The 20,750-nt window shown below is 33.5% G+C and overlaps 2 protein-coding genes across 7 annotated transcripts; both read left to right on the top strand.

The window, feature by feature from the left end:
* The first annotated feature begins 8,821 nt into the window (after window positions 1-8,821).
* LOC120081256 (ureide permease 1-like) lies at window positions 8,822-12,885 on the top strand. Of its 2 annotated transcripts, none has more exons than XM_039035977.2 (8): window positions 8,822-8,994; window positions 9,622-9,938; window positions 10,774-10,912; window positions 11,057-11,231; window positions 11,490-11,515; window positions 11,622-11,722; window positions 11,885-12,259; window positions 12,486-12,885. In XM_039035977.2, exons 2-8 carry the CDS (start codon window positions 9,702-9,704, stop codon window positions 12,696-12,698), a joined length of 1,266 nt encoding a protein of 421 aa, XP_038891905.1. In that variant the 5' UTR covers window positions 8,822-8,994; window positions 9,622-9,701; the 3' UTR covers window positions 12,699-12,885. The 2 variants fall into 2 exon arrangements, with proteins under 2 accessions (XP_038891905.1, XP_038891904.1); XM_039035976.2 differs by having other exon boundaries at window positions 8,824-8,994; window positions 11,490-11,521.
* A 1,461-nt stretch (window positions 12,886-14,346) lies between these two features.
* On the top strand, window positions 14,347-18,891 carry LOC120081996 (ureide permease 1-like). Of its 5 annotated transcripts, none has more exons than XM_039037194.2 (8): window positions 14,347-14,755; window positions 15,405-15,713; window positions 16,212-16,350; window positions 16,497-16,671; window positions 16,956-16,987; window positions 17,099-17,187; window positions 17,289-17,663; window positions 18,281-18,891. In XM_039037194.2, exons 2-8 carry the CDS (start codon window positions 15,477-15,479, stop codon window positions 18,434-18,436), a joined length of 1,203 nt encoding a protein of 400 aa, XP_038893122.1. In that variant the 5' UTR covers window positions 14,347-14,755; window positions 15,405-15,476; the 3' UTR covers window positions 18,437-18,891. The 5 variants fall into 5 exon arrangements, with proteins under 5 accessions (XP_038893122.1, XP_038893126.1, XP_038893123.1 ...); XM_039037198.2 differs by lacking the exon at window positions 14,347-14,755 and adding an exon at window positions 14,767-14,876; XM_039037195.2 differs by lacking the exon at window positions 14,347-14,755 and adding an exon at window positions 14,767-14,959.
* Window positions 18,892-20,750: the final 1,859 nt, after the last annotated feature.

The following is a 20,750-nucleotide window of genomic DNA, read 5'->3' as shown; positions in this document are numbered from 1 at the left end:
TAGTCTAAGTCAATTAAATATCTTAGTGTAATTGCATTCACTATTGGAGAATATGTCTCCTCATAATCAATACAAGGTTTTTCACTATTTTCATTTCTTTCTCTCACAAATACCCATTTGTATCCCACAAGTTTGACACCTTCTACTGTTTGGACTACTGGTCCAAAAACTTGTCGTTTTGTAAGTGAGTTTAATTCTGACTCGATTGCTTTTTTCCACTGAAGCCAATCTTTTCTATGTTGACATTTTTCAGATATAATATTAGAGCAACATTATACGCAAAAATATTGTCAATAATTACATTAGTTTAATTTCATTTTTTTCCTGTCATGACATAGTTTATTGAAATCTAATAATTATCTTTAGGTATTTCACCTTCCTCACTATTCATGTCAAGGATTTCTTCATGGATATTAACATCCTCAACCGACTCTTTTTTACTATTAGTTATTTTTCATTTTCGAGGATTTTTATCTTTGGAACCCATTGGTCTACCACGTTTCTGGCGTATTCCAGATTCATTAGTGACAACTTGTTGTGTTGGGATATTAATTTTTTATGGAACATTTGCAACTGGTATATGTGACTTAGTTACTTTCATTGCATCTATAAATGCATTTGGTAATTGATTTGCTATATTTTGCAAGTGAATTATTTTCTGAGCTTCAAGTTTATATTGATCTGTACAGGGATCTAAATGAGACAATAACGATGCACTCCATATAATTTCTTTTTCCAATTTCTTAATTCCTCCCCCTAATATTAGAAAATTTGTCTAATTAAAATGACAATCAGCAAATTATGCAGTAAATACATCACCCGTCAGGGGTTCAAGATATTTAATGATTGATGGGGAATCATATTCAACATATATTCCTAACCTCCTTTGAGGACTCATCTTAATGCGTTGTAGTGGAGTAATTGAAACATATACTGCATACTAAAAAAATTCTTAGATAGAAAATATTTGCCTCATGACCATAAGTTAATTGTAATGACGAGTATTTATGATAAGCTACTAGCCTAATGTGTATAAGTGACGCTGCATGTAAAATAGCATGTCCCCATACAGATGAATGAAACTTAGCTTTCATAAGTAATGGTCATGCAATTGAAACGTTTTATAAATGATCCTGCTAAACCATTTTGTGTATGAACATGAGTTATAGGATGTTCAACACTAATCCCAATTGACATACAATAATTATCAAAAGCTTGGGATGTAAATTCACCAGTATTATCAAGACGAATGGTCTTAATTATATAACTAGAAAATAGTGCTCTTGACTTAATTATTTGAGCAAATAATCTTGCAAATAAAAAGTTTCGACTTGATAATAAGCACACGTGTGACCATCTACTGGATGCATCTATTAATACCATAAAATATCTAAATGGTTCACTTGGTGGGTTAATAGGTCCACATATATCACCATGAATTCATTCTAAAAATGCAGGTGATTTAGTCCCCACTTTAGCTAGTGATGGTCTAATTATTAATTTTTCTTGAGAGCAAGCATCGCATGATAATTCATTAAATTGAAGAATCTTCTAGTTTTTTAATGGTTGTTCATTTGAATTCTCAATAATTCTCCTCATCATTATAGATCTTGGATGACCTAATCGGTCATGTCAAATTATAAATATGTCTGAATTTATGAACGTTAGGTTCATTGTTACATATGTTTCAATTACTTGTATACAAGTATAATACAATCCAGAAGATTAAGTAGATGATTTTTCCAATATACGTTTTTAATTTGAGATAGTAGAGATAATATATAGATATTATACATTATTCTTGTTGGGGTTGATGCCCTAAACTCTTGTAAGGTCCTGTAGTTTGTAAACATCTGTATGAACAAACACTTGTGACGTAATAATATGTGATATTTTCTTCATTGTTGTCTATGAAATATGAGATATTTTATCTGCATTTACCACAAACCAATAAACTAAGATCCCTGGTTGTCGTTGTAACTTAAGCATGTATGTGGAGACATACAAGTGGATCATGCCTTAAGTGATAACCTAAATGGTCTGCAGTATATGGATATAAGAGAGAAACCTTATCCTGCTGACACTATGGATACGACTCGCTTTGTAGATAGTTACAAGTGTTGTGACGTGCTATAGCTGGTCTGATCCTGATCATTCATATGGAGACATGCGAGCGGGGGTATCCTATACAAAGGAGTTTGTATAAGATCAGACCACGAAGTGTTTAGTCTCATTATATAACACCGTTCATGACATATACTTTCATTTCACTAGGATGACCATAGGTAACATGACCTTAATCTTGAGTGAGTTTGGAACTCCTACCTATGAGAGCGATCTTTTGATTTGCATGGGTGCGAGTGGCTAGATTATCAACTCAAACCTACCACTTTGGGGGTTCGTCTGATTGGGGAGTTGGGAACTCAGCTACACAAGATGGAATTCACTCATTCCCCAAAGTAGGAGTAAGTAGATAGATTGCTCCCTTAAGGGCTGATTTTGGGACTTGAATGATGTGGCGCCACACACCTTCTCATGGCCTGAGAGATGTACACTAATAGTAGGACTATGGTGTATTGTTCATTAGAGGGACCAGTGGTACTTAATAAGTTAAATGTAATTACAAGGGTAAAACAGTAAATTGACTCGGCTGTACTTACGAGCGATCTGTGAAGGGTTACCATACTGTTGACTGGTTATATCTAATGGACATAGAAATATATATGTAGTTAGAAGAGTACAACTGTCAGTCTTTAGTGGAGTGCCCGATAGTTAACGGATGGTGGATCTCATGATTAAAGAGTTTAGTCTGCTATTCACATATCGTTGGAGCTTCAAGCTACAGGTCCATAAGGTCCTCTTGGTAGCTCAATGGATTTAAGTTGAGAATCAGTTTTGCGTCAGTTTGAAGTGTTCAAATTGATAAGAAGAAGTTTGATTATATATGATATAATTAAACTGATTCAATTATATGTGATATAGTTGACTTGATGTATGAGATACATTAATTGGAGGAATTTGATATAAATATGATTTATATTGAATACAGGAGAAAAAGACTATGGTTTAAATGTTACATATGATGTGATATTAAAACTATAGGTTATAAATATAATATGATAAATTAATTATTATATTTATTTATAATTAAAACAATTATATGATAATTGTGAGTGGTTTCTCCTTTAATCGTGCATAAAAGTGGGAGGTTTTATTTAGTTTTCATAACTGAAGAATAAAATGAAAAATGCTTTCATTTTGTAAGGAATCGCTTCATTAAAAGCATTACCAATTATTTAGCTAACTAGAGACTATAGATAGCCTTCTAAGCGAGAACCTAAACGATCGTGTAAAGCATTTTACTAAACGAATGCGTGGCAAGCGGGATTCACTAAACGATCGTGTAAACGATCAATCCTATTTTTCTAAACGATCGTGTACCTAGAATAATTTACTAAACGATCAAGCACACAAAGTCTATATGATAAACAGTTCACTCTCCCACTTGCTTGGTTGTTTGGTTCGATCGTTGCCTTCCTCCAACTCTCTACCAAATCCAACAGAGCTCATACCTCCTAGATTCTCACTCCGAGAATACCAAGGTTACCAAGTGGTGGTGTCTAAGAGGTTACTTGTTCGTGGAGAAGATTGTTCGTGACTACTAGACGATTGGGTAGGCGATCTATGTGAGAGCGAGAGATTACTGTTCAAGTCTTCACGAGAGCGAGAGATCAGTGAAAGAAGAGTTCTTCAAAGGTATGTCTCTCGTTTCTTTTGTATTTAATTTCTAAAGCATGTCGTAATTTGTTCTAATATGCATAACTTGTTTGTAAGTTTATGAATGCTGTTAATTCTATCACAATGGATTTGGATCGATCATGCTTCCACTCATGGGTTCTTTTTTATGAGAGTTCCTTCAATTCTTACTATCAGTCTCAATATGATAATCATTGCAACGCATATTTTTAAAACTTAGAAGATTTCTCTTTGATTGACTAGAGAATAATACATTGAAAATTATAAATTTTGTTCCTCTAGGAAAAATAATATTTGCTTTTTCAAAACTTTCGATCATGTTTGCAGAACCTAATATTTTATTTACTTTTGCTTTCAACAATGTCAATTTTGAAAAGTATTTTTTATTTGTAAGTATTGTGTGTGTAGTTGCACTGTTTGCCAAACATAGATCTTCTTTGCTCATTTTTTAAACCTCCAACATATGAAAATAATCCATGTTTCTTCACAAAAAGAAAATAATTACAATAAGAAAAACAACACTTAAAATATACAAAAGTTACTAAAAAAACATGTGGATAGATAAAAGAAAACAACAACATTAAGTCTAGATATTCTCAAAATCAAAAGAAATACTTGATATTCCATCAACTGCGCCAATCTTCTCTTTAGGAGATTCAAATAAGTTCATGATGACATGCAGAAATGCATGTCATCGGCCTTTTATTTAGAATTATGAAGGCTGTTAAGCAGAATATGCGGTAATTATGTTAGGAATTCATGAGAAAATGAGTTTGCGGCGTTCAACATTGAGAATCTCGGCTAACCCATTTTTATGCGTTATTATGCGTTCAATTGCCTATTTTTGTAGCTAACGTAGGAAGTGGACACAAACAGGGAAGCCGAGCTACCGCATAAACAACCGCATGCGGAGAAACTCTCCATCGCAAAGGCGAACGCATACGATCAATGGGTGTTGCGGTGATCAACCGCATGCGTCCATCGCATAGGAGTTGCGATCGTCAAGAGATTGTAGTCATCGTGTAGAAGTTGCAGTATTAAGCGAATGCGGTCACTGCACGATTGCACGATTGTAGCTACACAATAACCATAATAGTGGAATGAACGCATTAATACATATCTCGGGAAAACCAAAAGATGATGTTGACATTTCACCTACCACGCAGTTAGCAGAAGAGATTCAAAAAAGGATTGACGCGCCGCGAATGTCAAAATCAGAGCAGTCCATTAATGCTGTCGGCGATCAAGTTCTATAAATAGCAGCCGTTGAGCAGAAATTCAAATAATCCAAGTTTCGACCTTCGGGCGGATCCTTATGATCCAGACAAACGCGTTAGAAGAAAGCTTAAGAGTTCTTCATCTCCTTCATCCATTCTGAGTGACGACCGGAGCCTTCGTCGGAGTTAGATCTTGAGAGAGTCAGCTCTACCGTCCATCCATGGCACCACCGGCAACTTTGACACACATTCCCTGGGAGCAAGAGCCAGACTACCGCATGCGGAAAAACTCTCCATCGCAAAGGCGAACGCATACGATCAACGCATGGGTGTTGCGGTGATCAACCACATGCGTCCATTGCATAGGATTTGCGTTCGTCAAGTGATTGCGGTCATCGTGTAGAAGTTGCGGTATTAAGCGAATGCGGTCACTGCATGATTGTGGCTACATGATAACCATAATAGTGGGATGAACGCAAGGTTGGTGGAATGAACGCATCAACGTATATCTCGGGAAAACCAAAAGATGATGTTGACATTTCACCTACCACGCCGTTAGCAGAAGAGATTTAGAAAATGACTAACGCGCTGTGAATGTCAGAATCAGAGCAGTCCATTAATGTTGTCGGCGATCAAGCTCTATAAATAGAAGCCGTTGAGCAGAAATTCAAATCATCCAAGTTTCGGCCTTCGGGCTTATCCTTGTGATCCAGAAAAATGCGTTAGAAGAAAGTTTGAAAGTTCTTCATCTCCTTCATTCATTCCGAGTGACAATCGGAGCCTTTGTCGGAGTTAGATCTCGAGAGAGTCAGCTCCACCGCTCATCCATGGCACCACCGGCAGCCTTAACACACATCCGCTAGGAGCAAGACATTGCTTCCAGCTGGTCTTTTCATTTTCTCTTCTTTTCTTATATTGTATTGTATTACATTTTGGATTAAGGAATTAATACATTGTGTGTTCAATGTATTTCTATGTTTCCTTCGATTCCATCTCCATCTTTCTTTACTTAGCATCCTTAACTTTCAATGCATCACTTAGTGAGATTTCTTGAGTATCGCATACTTAGTCATGTGGATTAGAGATATGAAGCATGTAGCAAACCATCGGAAGGTGTGCGTTGTGCGAGTGTGTGAGAAAACCTTATTTGTTTAGTGTGAAGCTGTCGCAACGTTTGTCTATAGGCGGATGTAACGTTTGTCTATGAGTAAAGTCAGCAACAACTAACTGCCAGGAGGGTGTGGTTGGTCGCATTAAGCAGTGTAAGCATGTATTCACTAGAGATAGGAATAATCTTACGTCAGCCAAGTTCATGCGGTTACCTTGTCTTATGAGCGCGTCATTCATCATTTAGGCATACTTGGAAGAGTAGTCTAAAATCCAAATCTAAGACTCGAGAGAGCGGATTGGAATGTATAAGCAAGAATGGAGAACTTATGAATAAGCTCCGTTTGCTATCACACAACGTATGCACCCTATGGAGAGGATATTGCATGCGTCCAAGAAGTAAGATATGGTGGCTGTATGCGGTCATCCTAACCTTTTTGCATACATATAGTATACGTCCTAGAAATAAGCTCAAGTGTGTGTAGCATGATCGCATAGCTTGCGTTGGCTGAGGTTGCCCTTGCGGTCAATCTTAAGGGTTGCGATGAAGACATCCTCATGTTTTATCTGTTTTCCATCCATTTACTACGCGTCAACAGTTGTCGTGTCTCTATCTCTCATTCATACTTCTCATTGCATTGTTTGTTAGTTAGGAGTAGAAGTAGTTGTAGCATAAAACTCCTCATCATTCTTTTATTCAACCGCCACATACACATTACCGCATACGTCTAGCTATAAGTCCCTGAGTTCAACCTCAGATCACCGAGAACCTTGCGTTCGCGTTATACTTTGCGTGAACGCAAGAAAACTTGTGACAGGAACGCATGGTCATCGCATACATTCGTTAACACATAGTTCACTCCAATGCATGACCACCGACGCATGATATTGAACGCATACTTAAGGCATGCATCGCATATTGCGTTCACCTAATTTTACTCATCAAGTCCTTGACGACTTGGTAATTAATTTTTCGTCATCAGTTTGCTACATCAAAATTTGTCATATGGGATGGGTCAAATATATCATTATTCTGGTATGTAAAATTTGCTTCCACATTTTTTCCTTTTTCCTTCAGAGAGGCTTGATAGAGGTCAACTAAGTGTTTTGACGCACGACAGGTACGTGACCAATGCCCAGTCATTCCACACCGAAAACATTTATTTTCAACACTTTTTTAACTCTTATCTTGTGGAGCTTTTCCTTTGTGATCATTATTTTGTGAGGTTCTTTTGAAATTTAAATGATTAAAACAACCATTACGAAAATAATAATTACTTCTTCCTCTGCCACGGTCACGACCTCGACCACAATTATTATTAAAATTCACAACATTCACTTTAGGGAATGGTGACGTTCTGGTTGGTCGAGATTCATGATTTTTCATCAATAACTCGTTATTTTTTTCGGTCACGAGAAGACATGAAATTAATTCATAATATTGTTTAAAACCTTTCTCTCGATATTGCTGCCGCAGGAGCATATTTGAGACATGAAATATAGAAAATGTCTTTTCTAACATATCAGCATCAGTAATTTTTTCTCTGCAAAACAACAATTTTGAACTGATTTTAAATAATGCAGAATTGCAATCACTTACTAATTTAAAATCTTGTAGCCTCAAATGCATCTATTCATAATGGGCTTTAGGAAGAATAGCCATCTTTTGATGATCATACCTTTCTTTCAATTTTTGCCACAAGATACAGAGATCTTTTATTGTAAGATACTCCATTTTTAATCCCTTGTGGAGATGACGACGAAGGAAAATCATAGCTTTTGCTTTATCTTGGTTGGATGTCGTATTTCCTTCTTTAATTGTTTCTCCCAAGTTCATAGCACCTAGGTGAATTTTGGCATCGAGACCTATGGCAAATAATTATTGCCATTAATGTAAAGGGCCGCGAAACCTAATTTTGTAAGGTTTGTTATGGCAACACTATCACAAAATATTGTATTTATATTAGAAATTTAATATGTACTAAATATGCAAAATAACATTTAATTTATTAATTATAATAAAGAGGAAAAACCCGACCTATCTTTAGGACTTAGATGGAAGCAACGGGAGCTCATGCTGATAACATGTTGTCAAATTGAGGAATACAATAGAGCACAACGGATATGGAGAATATATATATATATATATATATAATATAATATAATATAATATAATTAAAGGGTTGTTTTCAAATATAGAAAAATGAACCAAAATATTTACAAGATATAGCAAAATTTTAGAACTATCAATGATAGATTCTGATAGACACCGATAGATTTCTATTAGTGTCTATCAGCGTCTATCATTGATAGTTCTAAAATTTTACTATATCTTATAAATATTTTCAACAATTTTATCATTTGAAATAATTTCCCATAACTAAACTTATATATAACTAAATTAAAAATAACTAAAATTATAATTTTATGGAAATGAGAATAATAGAAATAGAAAATATGAATTTATGGAAATAAAAAATATATGAAAATTTCTTTTTATTCTCATCAACGTAGACTTATATAGATATCAAGCATGAATTATTACAAACCACATGGACAAGAAAAATGATACATACTTTTAGAATAGTAAGTTTGAGGAACTATTTTTATCATATTTATAATACTTTATACATTTTTTTTAAAAAAAAAAATTGGAATAAAGATTTTCTGTCCCTGTCAGGAATCTTCTGACTTCGCGCAAAAAAATATTTATATATATAAGGATCGGGCGGATAGCAACTGAGAGCAGGGTCACAATCACAATTACCGTATCTAAAATAGTTGCATTCTGAAGCAAAATTGCTTGATTTGTTTTCAATATTTCCTTTGTCTCATTGTTGTGATACTGATCATTTACATTGAAGCAGTTTCCTTCTCCAGAATACTTGAAATCCAAGTATCAGCAAACACTCTGGTGAGATTCTTTTTACTCCCAACTTTTTGAAATTAGCAATGCTTTTGTTCTTGCTTCGTGGGTTTCCACGCTGCTGGAGTTTGATTTCTAGCGTTGAATGTTTGAAGCAATTGGTAGTCATATTGGCTCACCAATTGGTTGGATCAACTTTTGGTTTGACTTCCTCTGTTTGTGACCTTTAGCTTTGAAATGGTTGAGATCTTTCTAAAATATTTTATTTCTCTGATTGGGCTTATGTTATCGTTAGAATGTCTTGAATTTGTTATTTGGTGTTTTAAACGACCAAGTAACAGGGGTCTTGCTGACCAGTCTATTAGTCAGGATCCAAGGCAATGTCCCAAAACTGAAGTTGAATTCGAATTTATCATATTTATATTATTTACGATTTTGATCCTAGGGTTTCGAGAGATGCACTATATAAATTCTCTAATTCTTGAGGCACTTTTACTCTGAACTATTCTCTATAATAGTAGACTATTCTCCCTCTACTCTAGATGTATCTAATATACTGTTAGTTGACTGTTTATGCATTTCTGTTTATTGTTGATTTCATAACAGTTATATTGTTCTCAAGTTGTTGAAATCCAGTGGGTATTGTCAAGTAACTTCGAATTTCGTTGATCTCAGGTTCTTCTGCAGGATTTTTAGTATTTCTTCATTGTTTGACCATATAACCAGAGTGGAGTTATATACTTGTAAGTTAAAGCATGTATTTAGTGGAGACTAAAGAAGGGGCTATAGCATGTATGGTATTGTCCCTCTTATTTTTGGGAACCTACCCTGCGCTTTTGAGTCTTCTTGAACGGCGGGGGCGTCTTCCTCAGCATATTTTTCTTGATTACTCCATAACAAATTATTTAGCAGCTGTATTTTTTGCTCTGACACTTGGTCAGTTTGGAAAGAGCTCACCAGATAGACCAAATTTTATCCAACAGCTTTCTCAGGTTGCTTTCATCATATATTTACTCTTGAAATTTCATTTGCATCATTTGTTTGGTTCCAGGCAAATCATTATAATTCTTGTAGCATTAATTTGATCATTTGTTGAAATAATGTCCATGTCTTAACAGAGTGGAAGGATGAGATACTGTTCGAGTAATATGATGAAATGGGGGAATTTTGTTTATGGTTTGTTCGTTTGAAGAGAATGGATCGAATTCATCTCCTCGTTTTTCAATATTATGACTTTTTCTACATATTATCTGTTTTCTCATTTTTTTCTTTTGCTTCTAGCTTCTTAGAGACTAATATGTAATATCTTAGACCCTATTTGATAACTATATAGTTTTTTTATTTTTTGTTTTTGAAAATCAAGCCTAGTATAAACACCACTTCCATCTATTGATTTCTATATTTTGTTGTCTCCATTTTAGAAATGTTTTAAAAATCAAAACCACAGTTTGAAAATTAAAAAAAGTAGTTTTCAAAAACTTGTTTTTGCTTTTGAAAATTGGCTAAATATTCAAATGTTTACATAGAAAATATGAAAACCAGAGGTAAGAATTTATGAGAAAATAAATACAATTTCTTAAATCAAAATGATTATCAAATGGGCTTTCACTTATTTTTAGTTTTGTTTTTCCCCATTTATGTAGGTAACATTTTTTTAAGAGCTAAGGTAACTGGGAAGTAGTGGATTCTGCTATATTTTCTGGATGTTAATATTGACCAACAAGAAATTTCCATTCAATCTATTCTAATCTTCTGCTATCCTTGATTCATCTACATTTGTAAATCTCGTTGTAATGGGTGTATAATCTTCTAAAATATTATGTGCAGGAGAATTGGCCTTCTATTATATTTGCTATGGCTGGTGGTGTAGCGCTGTGTATTGGGAATCTTTCTGCTCAATATGCTTTGGCGTTTGTTGGTTTGTCAGTTACAGAAGTGCTTGTTTGCAGCATAATAGTAGTTTTAGGTCTCTATACTTGTTCCATTCTCTTTTACTCTGTTTATATTTGTTTGTTATTTAGGTGACAGAAACTAACCTATCAGTTACTTGAATATATGTCTTATTTCTGATGGGATTGTCCCCTTTGGTTTTCTTCTTTTTCTTTTAAAGGCTCAACCATGAACTATTTTCTTGATGGCAAAATTAATAGAGCGGAGATTCTTTTCCCCGGTGTTGCTTGCTTTTTTATTGCGGTTTGTCTTGGCTCTGCTGCTCACTCGTCCAACACGGCTGATAACAAAATAAAGTTGGAAAGTTTATCTGCCGATTCAAAAAAAGAGTCCAAGTATGTTTTTTACGTGTAGCAATGACAAGTAAACTTATGAGACATTTCGTTGTTTAGTTGATGTTATGATCTTATTCATAATCACATAACCTGCCTGGAGGTGGCTGGCCACTCAAATCCAAAGCTTTGTTGTGAATGATATGCTGGTTGTTTTTTTGGTTTTCTTTTCTTTTCCTGAATTCTACTGAAGTTTTTTTTTTCCGCTGGAAATTTTTGTTGAATGTTGAATATATTTACTTCAGAATCCATTTTTTGCAGGGCAATTGATGTCTCTTCAATTTCAGGTCAGGGTAAAATCTTCTGGAGCTATGTCTTACTACTGTCTTTTTGTCAATTCTTTTCAAGTGAAACGACAATTTAACTTTTGGTTTTAAATTTTGACACGTATAGTTGAGTCAGCAGACCTGGAGAATGCCGATTGTTCCTCGCAAAATGCAGAAGCTGGAACTGCAGACTTTCTTGTTCTAGTTGAAAACAGAAGATCCATCAAGGTCTATAATACTACTACATTAATGAATACATTCCTTTAAGAAAAAAACTATCTTTATGACACAAAGCATCCAAGATTCCTTAATAGTATTTAAGGCCATTGATTCTCTTTCTGTTATATTCTTAGATGTTATTCAGTGACTAGAAATGGTACGTACTTGCAGGTGTCTGGTAAGAGCACACTAGTTGGACTGTGCATAATTTTCTTTTCTGGTGTTTCCCTTTCACTCTTTTCACCTGCATTCAATTTGGCTACAAATGATCAATGGCACACTCTGAAGGAAGGCATCCCACATCTGTCTGTCTATATCGCATTTTTCTACTTCTCGACATCTTCTTTTGTCTTGGCCGTCGTTCTTAATGTCATCCTCCTTTTCCGCCCTATGCTGAACATACCCAAAACATCATTCAAGGCATATGTGAATGATTGGAATGGTAGAGGATTGGCCTTGTTGGCTGGTTTTTTGTGTGGATTTGGCAATGGTTTGGAGTTCATGGGTGGTCAAGCTGCTGGATATGCAGCAGCAGATTCTGTGCAGGTCAGTTTCTTCACCTCTCTTAGATAGCATGTGAAAAATTCCACGCAATACTTACTACTCTCGTTCATTGTCAGCCACGTTAGAATTTGCGATATCATACCAACTCGGCATTGTGAACTCAAACTAGTCTTAACAAAATCAAACTGAATATTACCAATAATGATGAGTTTAATATCTGATATCTCTATCATTTTTTGGTTGTTTGAATCTGAAATGATTGTTCTAGGCATTTCCACTGGTGAGCACCTTTTGGGGAGTAGTTCTGTTTGGAGAATACCGAAGATCGTCAAGAAAAACATACGTCTTGCTAGTGAGCATGTTGTTTATGTTCACAGTGGCTGTTGTGGTTCTAATGGCTTCATCAGGACATAGACATGAGAGAGGTATTGGAAAATCATTAGGGAAGTCTTGTCAAAGCTCAACCCTTTGTGCCAGTTAGAAACGAATGAAAGTTGAACTGTCATAAAACTTATACTATCAATCTTCATGTTAGAAGTTTTGATTCTTCCACTCCACATATTATAAAAGGAAAAAAATCACATTTGCTGTTTATATAAGTTTGGTTTCAATTTCATCTCAATCTATAATATATATAAAAAATACCAAGATCTTTTTATCAAGGTTAATTTTCCTTTGCTATTTCTTTTATGTGTTTCTTTTAGTAATTTATACTACCTCGATCCTTATACTTGGCTTTTATTCATTTTGATCAATATACTTTCAAAATGTTCATTTTGGTCCATATATTTTGAATTTTGGTTCTTTTTGGTGTTTTACTTTCAACTTTTCATGGTAAATATAAACTATAGTAATATTTTATGACAAATATAAACTATCATAATATTTCTTGTATAAAACAATCACATTGTTATTCAATTTTTTTCAAAAGAATAATATATAACAGCAAAAAGTAAAATATCAAATGTAAAGCACATATTCAAAGACTAACCATCTTAAAGTTATTCTTCTCAAATATTCTATCATAAATTATCACGTGACAATTTTTTTTTTCAAATATTACTCTTACTAAAAATACTAAAACTATATTTTTATTGTGAGTCATAGCAAATATGCCAAGTTTATAGGGGCAATGTGTTTTTTCTTTTTTTTTTTTTTGTAAGTTGCTTTTAATTTCATTTTCGAGAACTTTAAGAAACCAATTTCAAATTGGATGGATCAATTAGAAACTAATTTTAAATCTTCAAGATCCAATATATCACTCTCGAAATCTCAAATACCAAATAGTAGTTAAATTTGAGTGTCGAAAATTAAGTTTTTATTTGATAATTATTCGATTTTTGGTTTTTTAAAATTAAGTTTATGAATATTATTTCCACTCATAATTTTCTATGTTTCGTTATCCATCTTCTACCAATGTTTTATAAATATAACAAAATTTCACTATCTATTAATGATAGACCTCGATAGATCATGATAATCACTTATAGATGTCTATCAATGGTCAGTGATAGATGTCTATCGTGGTCTATCACTGATGGATAATGACATTTTATTATGCTTGAAAATATTTTTAATTATTTTACCATTTGAAACAATTACTCTTTAAAATTAGGAGGAAACAATTATGAATTAAAACAAAATCATTATAAATTAGATTTTAGTTTTCAAAAACTTATTTTTACTTTTGGAATTTAAATAATAAATTAAGTGTTTCTTTAACCGAAATAGAAACTTAAATTAAAAATTTGAGAAGAAAAACATAAACTTACAAAAAAAAAAAAAATAATAAAAACTAACACCATGTTAAATAATTATTTGATTTTTTATTTTTTGTTTTTAAAAATTAAACCCATAGATATTTTTACACTTCCAAATTTCTTCCTTTATCCATGGTTTAAAAAACTAAACCAAATTTGGAAAATTTAAAAACATAATTTTTAAAAGCTTGTTTTTGTTTTTAAATTTGGGTAAAAATATAACCCTTACGCTCGAGAATTATGCCAATCATGATAAGAAATGGAAAAGAAATAGGTTCAATATTAAAAAAAAAAAAAAAAACAAACAAAAAACAAAAAGAAAAATGGTGAACAAACGGTCGTAAATACACAATCTTGTAGAATGAGGTTGAAGGTCTAAGTTTTGAATTCATATTTTAATGACTTGAAAAGGTAAAATCTTTCCTCAAATTTACTATAACGTGGAGTTGCGTTGTTAACATCGTCGGCTGAACGGTGAAACAATGATTGGTATTTCAGAATACCAAGAAAAATTAGAATGAAATCGAATCTCTTTAAGAATCAACCATCAATGTTCGTTGTCCCCTCCAATATAGCTCTCAACCAATTATGGAATATACCATTTATAACTTTCAGGTTGGCATATGCAAGCAGATGTAGAACTCAACAATCGACACACAATGACACGAAAGGAAAGAAAAAGTTCAATTTGAAGGGAAAAGGTAACGGAATCTTTGACTCAAGTGTGCAAACTACGAAGTTTGATTGGGTGGGGGTTGCTTAAAATCGTCATCATCAGGTAATATAATTGCATTCTACGGAATCATCCTTTGAGATTCCATTTTCCATTTGTTTCCCCCAACTTTTGAAATGTTCTGGCTTGATTCGTTTTGAGATTCTCAAAACCCACTGCGATTTGAGTATTTTACTGGCTTCATAGATTGTTCCCTCCCTGCCCTTTTGTTTTTTCCGATCAATTGGCTCGTTTGTTATCCATTTCTGAGTATGGGATTGGAATTTCTCTGTCTGTGAAATCTGACCTTAAACTTGGAACTCGTTTGATGATCTTATTTGTTTTCTTGCTTTCATCTTGCATAATCCGTTAGATTATTGATATATTATCAAATTTACCTTCAATTATTAAGCTTTTTGGGGATGATTTGAGGTAGTATTAGAGCAGGAAGTCAATATTGATTTCCACTTGTTGGTGCTAGAATGTTGATATAATATTAAACTAAGATGCTAACCCAGTCTTTCGTTTTTCTGGGGCTTCAGTTATATTGTTTCTGCAGTAGTTGAAATCTTTGAATTTTTTCAGTCTTTTGAGTTTTCTTCCGTTTGCGTAACTCTTGTTGCTGTAATTGTTTTAATGATCTAGGTTCTTGATTTTATATGTTTTCTCACTGGAGGGAAACAATGAGACTGATTAATATCGCCATTCTCTGCAGGATTTCTATGCCATTGCATAATTTATTGACTATATAGTTGGAGTCGATTAATAGTCTTGGAGGTTTTGAAACATGTATGTGGTTGAGAGTAAAGGTGGTGCTATAGCATGTATGCTGTTGGCGCTTTTCTTTTTGGGAACATGGCCTGCACTCTTGACTCTCCTAGAACGACGGGGGCGTCTTCCTCAGCATACTTACCTCGATTACTCCATAACGAATTTATTGGCTGCTGTGATTATTGCTTTAACACTTGGTGAGATTGGAAAGAGCTCAGATGATAATCCGAATTTTATCCAACAACTTTATCAGGTTGCTTTCGCTTATTTACCTGTGTGATTTGACTCATCTTCCTTTAGTTCCATATCTTAGATCTTTGGCAAATCACCAGCCATATCTAGGCAGGTTTTGGCACTAATTTGATCATCTGTTAGTAATTAAGAACTGCCCTCTCGGTCCTCTGGTGATCAATGGGGCGAGTTTGATGTGACTTTTAAAGTGGTGAAAGTACTCATACTAGTTTTAGAAAGATGTAAACTAGCATTTCTTTCAAAAGTGTTTATAAAAGATATGTTTCGGGCCTGTTTGGACTGATTTTCTAAGTTAAAAACATTTTTGTGCATTTAGGAATACTTTTTAAGTACTTAAAAAGTCAATCCAAACAGATCCTTCATTTTATAAAAGTGTTTCACCTAAAAAACACTTTTTGCAAAAGGCACTAGTAATACTTTATTGGTTATTTGGTGATTTAGTTATATGGATAAAATCATGTTGTAATAGGTGTCTAACCTACCGAAATGTTGTATGCAGGATAATTGGCCGTCCGTCATGTTTGCGATGGCGGGTGGTATAGTTCTGAGTCTTGGAAATCTTTCTACTCAGTATGCTTTTGCTTACGTTGGCTTATCAGTTACAGAAGTAATCACTGCAAGTATAACAGTTGTTATAGGTCTGTATATTTACTCCATTCTACTTCTTACTCTATTTGTCTTGGCATGTCTTTTTCAGGTGAAAAGAAACTCTTAAATATAATGTCTGAAATCTGATGGGATGCTCCCTATGGGGCATTGCTTGAATCTGTTTCTTATATATAAGGTACAACCGTGAACTACTTTCTTGATGACAAAATTAACAGAGCCGAGGTACTTTTCCCTGGTGTTGCTTGCTTTTTGATTGCGGTATGTCTTGGCTCGGCCGTTCACTCATCCAACACAGCTGATAACAAAGCGAAACTGGAAAAATTTTCCGGCGATAAAGAAAAAGGGTTGAAGTATGTTTTCTTTGCTTACTGTACTAATGTTTAGAAACTCCGAATATCTTTAATTGTCTTGTTGGTCTTATGATCTTATTCATATTACATATCGTTTGCCTGCGTAGCCATTAAATCCAAATTTGAATGTGTTTCAGCATTTTGGCTGTGAATCATATGCAGTGTTTGTTTGTAAAGTTTTGTTTTTGGATTCTTTTGGAGTTTTGTTTGATTTATGAAAATATGGACTGACTATCCATATATATTGGTGTGATATTATATCCTGCCTTATTCAATTTTGACAGGACAACTCACGACGCTTCATTTTCAATAAAAGGTAAATCTTCTGTGGCTATGATCTACTACTATTTTTTCATTGATCCTTTGTATTCGAAAGGGCAGCTGGCTTTTTTGCTTTGGATTTTGACATGTACAATTGAATCAACAGATTTGGAAAGTGTCGATTATTTTTCACTAAAGGCAAAAGCTGGGACTGCAGACTTTCTGGTTGAACTTGAGAATAGAAGATCCATTAAGGTGCGAAATGCCACTGCAAATAATATAAGCCTTATCAACCCATTGCTTCGCTTCCTCTTCTATTCTATACGTATTCAGTGGCTAGAATATCACTTTTGCAGGTGTTTGGTAAGAGCACATTCATTGGACTGTTCTTAACTTTCTTTGCTGGTGTTTGCTTTTCTCTCTTCTCACCGGCATTCAATTTGGCGACAAACGATCAATGGCACGCTCTGAAGGAAGGTGTCCCGCACTTGAATGTTTACACTGCATTTTTCTACTTTTCAGTCTCTTGTTTTGTTTTAGCCGTCATTCTTAACGTCGTCTTCCTTTACCGCCCTATAATTGACTTGCCCAAGACAACATTCAAGGCTTATCTAAATGACTGGAATGGTAGAGGATGGGCCTTGTTGGCTGGATTCTTGTGTGGATTTGGCAATGGCCTGCAGTTCATGGGTGGTCAAGCTGCTGGTTATGCAGCTGCAGATGCTGTGCAGGTCAATTTCCCCCCTCTATGATTGTAGTATCTTAATAACTCGGGTCCTGTCTAGTAATCATTTTATTTTCGATTTTTGGTTGTCGAAAATTAAACCTATTTTTTCTCAATTTCTTATAATGGTTTTATTTTTTCTTAAGTAAAAGAGTTCAATTTTTAACCAAATTCCAAAAATAAAAACAAGTTTTTAAAACAACGGCCTTGTTTTTTAATTATTTGATTTTTTTATTTTTAGTTTTTTAAAATTAAACCTACAAACACTTAAAAACTAAAAAGATGCGAACCATGATAAGACAATAAGATAATATGGCCTTAATTTTCAAAAATCGAAAATAAAAAAACGAAATGGTTACCAAACGGTGCCTACTTTTTTAATTTTCAAAACTTGGATTGATTTTTTAAAACATTGGAAATAGATAACAAAACAAGAAATTTAGAAGTGAATGGGGTATAGTTTAATTTTCAAAAACTAAAAACAAAAATCAATTGGTTACCAAATTGTGACTTAATATTCAAGAACCCCATGTCGTTTATTTATGTGAATATCATTGATGAGTTTTAATGATCAATATCTCATTCTTTTACCTAGTTGTTTTGAGCTGGAATGGACTGTTTCAGGCACTTCCACTTGTGAGCACATTTTGGGGAATTCTTCTATTTGGAGAATACCGTGGATCGTCCAAGAAAACATATGCTTTGCTCATCAGCATGTTGTTTATGTTTATGGTAGCTGTTGGTGTTCTAATGGCTTCAGCGGGGCATCGAAAGCAATAGTGTTGCAAAATCTCTAGAACTCTGTAGAAAAACACATTTTTTCAACTACTTAGAAGGGAATCACAGCTGTTTAAAGTTCTTATCGGCCGTGGCGTACCAGAAAACTTACAATCCTGAGACGAGCAAACTGGAAAAACAGTTATTGCTTTTGACGCTATTGTAGATTAACACAAAAGAATGTGCCGACTAATTTTTTCAGTCCCATGACAGCGAAGGAGTGGTTTGAATTAGTTAAATAAAGGTAACACAGTTGTTTGAAACGTTGAAATTGTTAGTTGTACAATGTAATAAAGTTATGGAAATTTACAGTTTCTTCACCAAAAATTAAAAAAAAAAAAATTGATTTTCTATGTATCCAGGTAGTGTAGAAGATTTTTTATTTTTCTTTTCTTTTGAGTAAGAACTGTAGAAGATTTGTGTTTATGTTAATGTAAACCAGTTTGAAATTCATGTCACGTTTGCCTTTTTTTTTTTTTTTTCTTCTTCTTCTTTTCTTTTTACATATATTCCTTCTGATTTTACCCATTAATGGTTGGACCCATTTTCATATTATTTTGGAAATATTATAAGGAAGATAATATTTTCTTTATAAAAAAAAATCTCAAATGTCACTTTGGAACAAATTTTAAATTAAAAAACTAAGAATGAGAATTTTTTTAAGGAAAAAAAAATACTCTTTTGGTCCTTATGTTTTGGGTTTAGTTCCTATTTCATTTTTATGTTTCAAAATCTAATACTTTGGTTCTTGAGATTTTAATAAGGGAAATTATGATGCGTGACAAAATAAGAATGATAAAAATGTTGGGATTGATACCTTAAATCTTGTAATCTTGTAGTTTGTAATTGCATTTGTATAAATAACTTAGTTATCTAATAAAATAAGACTGTATTTTATTCAACATTTGGTTGCATTAACCCAAAAACCAATAAATTGAGATATAAGGTTATCAGTGGCGTGATACCCCCATCCTGGTGACACTACGAGTACGACTCACTTTGTAGTTGTTATAATTGTTGTAAAGTATTCTGATCATTCATGTGGAGACATGAGAGTGGAGTATTCTATATGAAGAGTTTGTATGAGACCGGATTGAATATTCTCTCTATATAACACCAACACTATTGCTAGAAGAGATTTATATTTCACTAGAATGACCATAGGTGACTTGACCAGCTGAATCCTGAGTGAGTTATGAACTCCCCTGCCTATGAAGGCGGTCCTTGGGAATGCAGTTATACAAGAAGGAATTCAATCATTCCCTAGTATTAGGGTAAGTCATTCCCTAGTATTAGGGTAAGTAGAGAAATGCTCCCTTAAGGGTTGATTCCGAGGCTTGAATAATGTGACGTTACACCCTCTCCTAGCTTGATAGGGTTTAGGTTATAGTTGAACTATAACTTTAGGTTATAGTTGAACTATAACTTATTGTTCATTAGAGGGATCAGTGATACTTAAGGAGTAAGATATAACTATAGGGGCAAAACGATAATTCTAGTCCAATTGTACTTACGAACAATTGTGAAGGATTGACTCACCGTTGATTAGTTATATCCAATAGACACAGAAATATATCTATAGTATGAAGAATGCAGTTGTCAGTCATTAGTAGAGTGACCGACAGTTAATGGACGTTTATTAATTTAATTAAACTTTTTAATTAATCAAATACCAATAGAGTTTCAATCTATAAGTTCATAAGGCCTCCTCATTAGCTCAATTGGGATTAATGAGAATCAAATTAATTTTGGATTAATTTGAATGGTTCAAATTAATAGAGGAAATTGATTATATATGATATAATTAATATAAAATATAATGTATATGATACATTATAATATAAAGTTTTATTTGAGAGAAAATAAATATTTGAATATGATTCAAATATTAATTTTATAAATACGATTCATATAAACTATAAGTTAAAATTAATATAAATATGACTCATATTAATTGCTATAAGTTAAATGAGAGAATATTAAATTTTAAGTTATATTATATGTGATATAATAGAAATTATAGGATAAATGTTATATTAGATATAACATATGGTTTTTTTTCCTAATATATGATAAATAGATATTAATTTTTTTTTAATTTATTAATTATTGGGAGAGATTGATGTGATAACTTTCCCTCAATTCTCTCATTTTACGTGGTTAGTGGGAGTGACAAATTTAGGGGTTTTTTCACTCTTCTTCCTGACTCTCACAATCACGCAAAAAAAAGATTCTCCCAAGAAATAATTGGTCAGAAAAGAACAAAACAAATCCTTCCTTCCAAATTAATTGTTTGAAGCCTATCTACTCTCAAAAG

This window comes from Benincasa hispida, chromosome 7 (genome assembly GCF_027475165.1).
Source record: "Benincasa hispida cultivar pf3 chromosome 7, pf3_genome.v1.1, whole genome shotgun sequence".
Lineage (NCBI taxonomy): Eukaryota > Viridiplantae > Streptophyta > Magnoliopsida > Cucurbitales > Cucurbitaceae > Benincasa > Benincasa hispida.
Note: the sequence above shows the minus strand (reverse complement) of the source record. Positions and strands in the feature narration are given on the sequence as shown.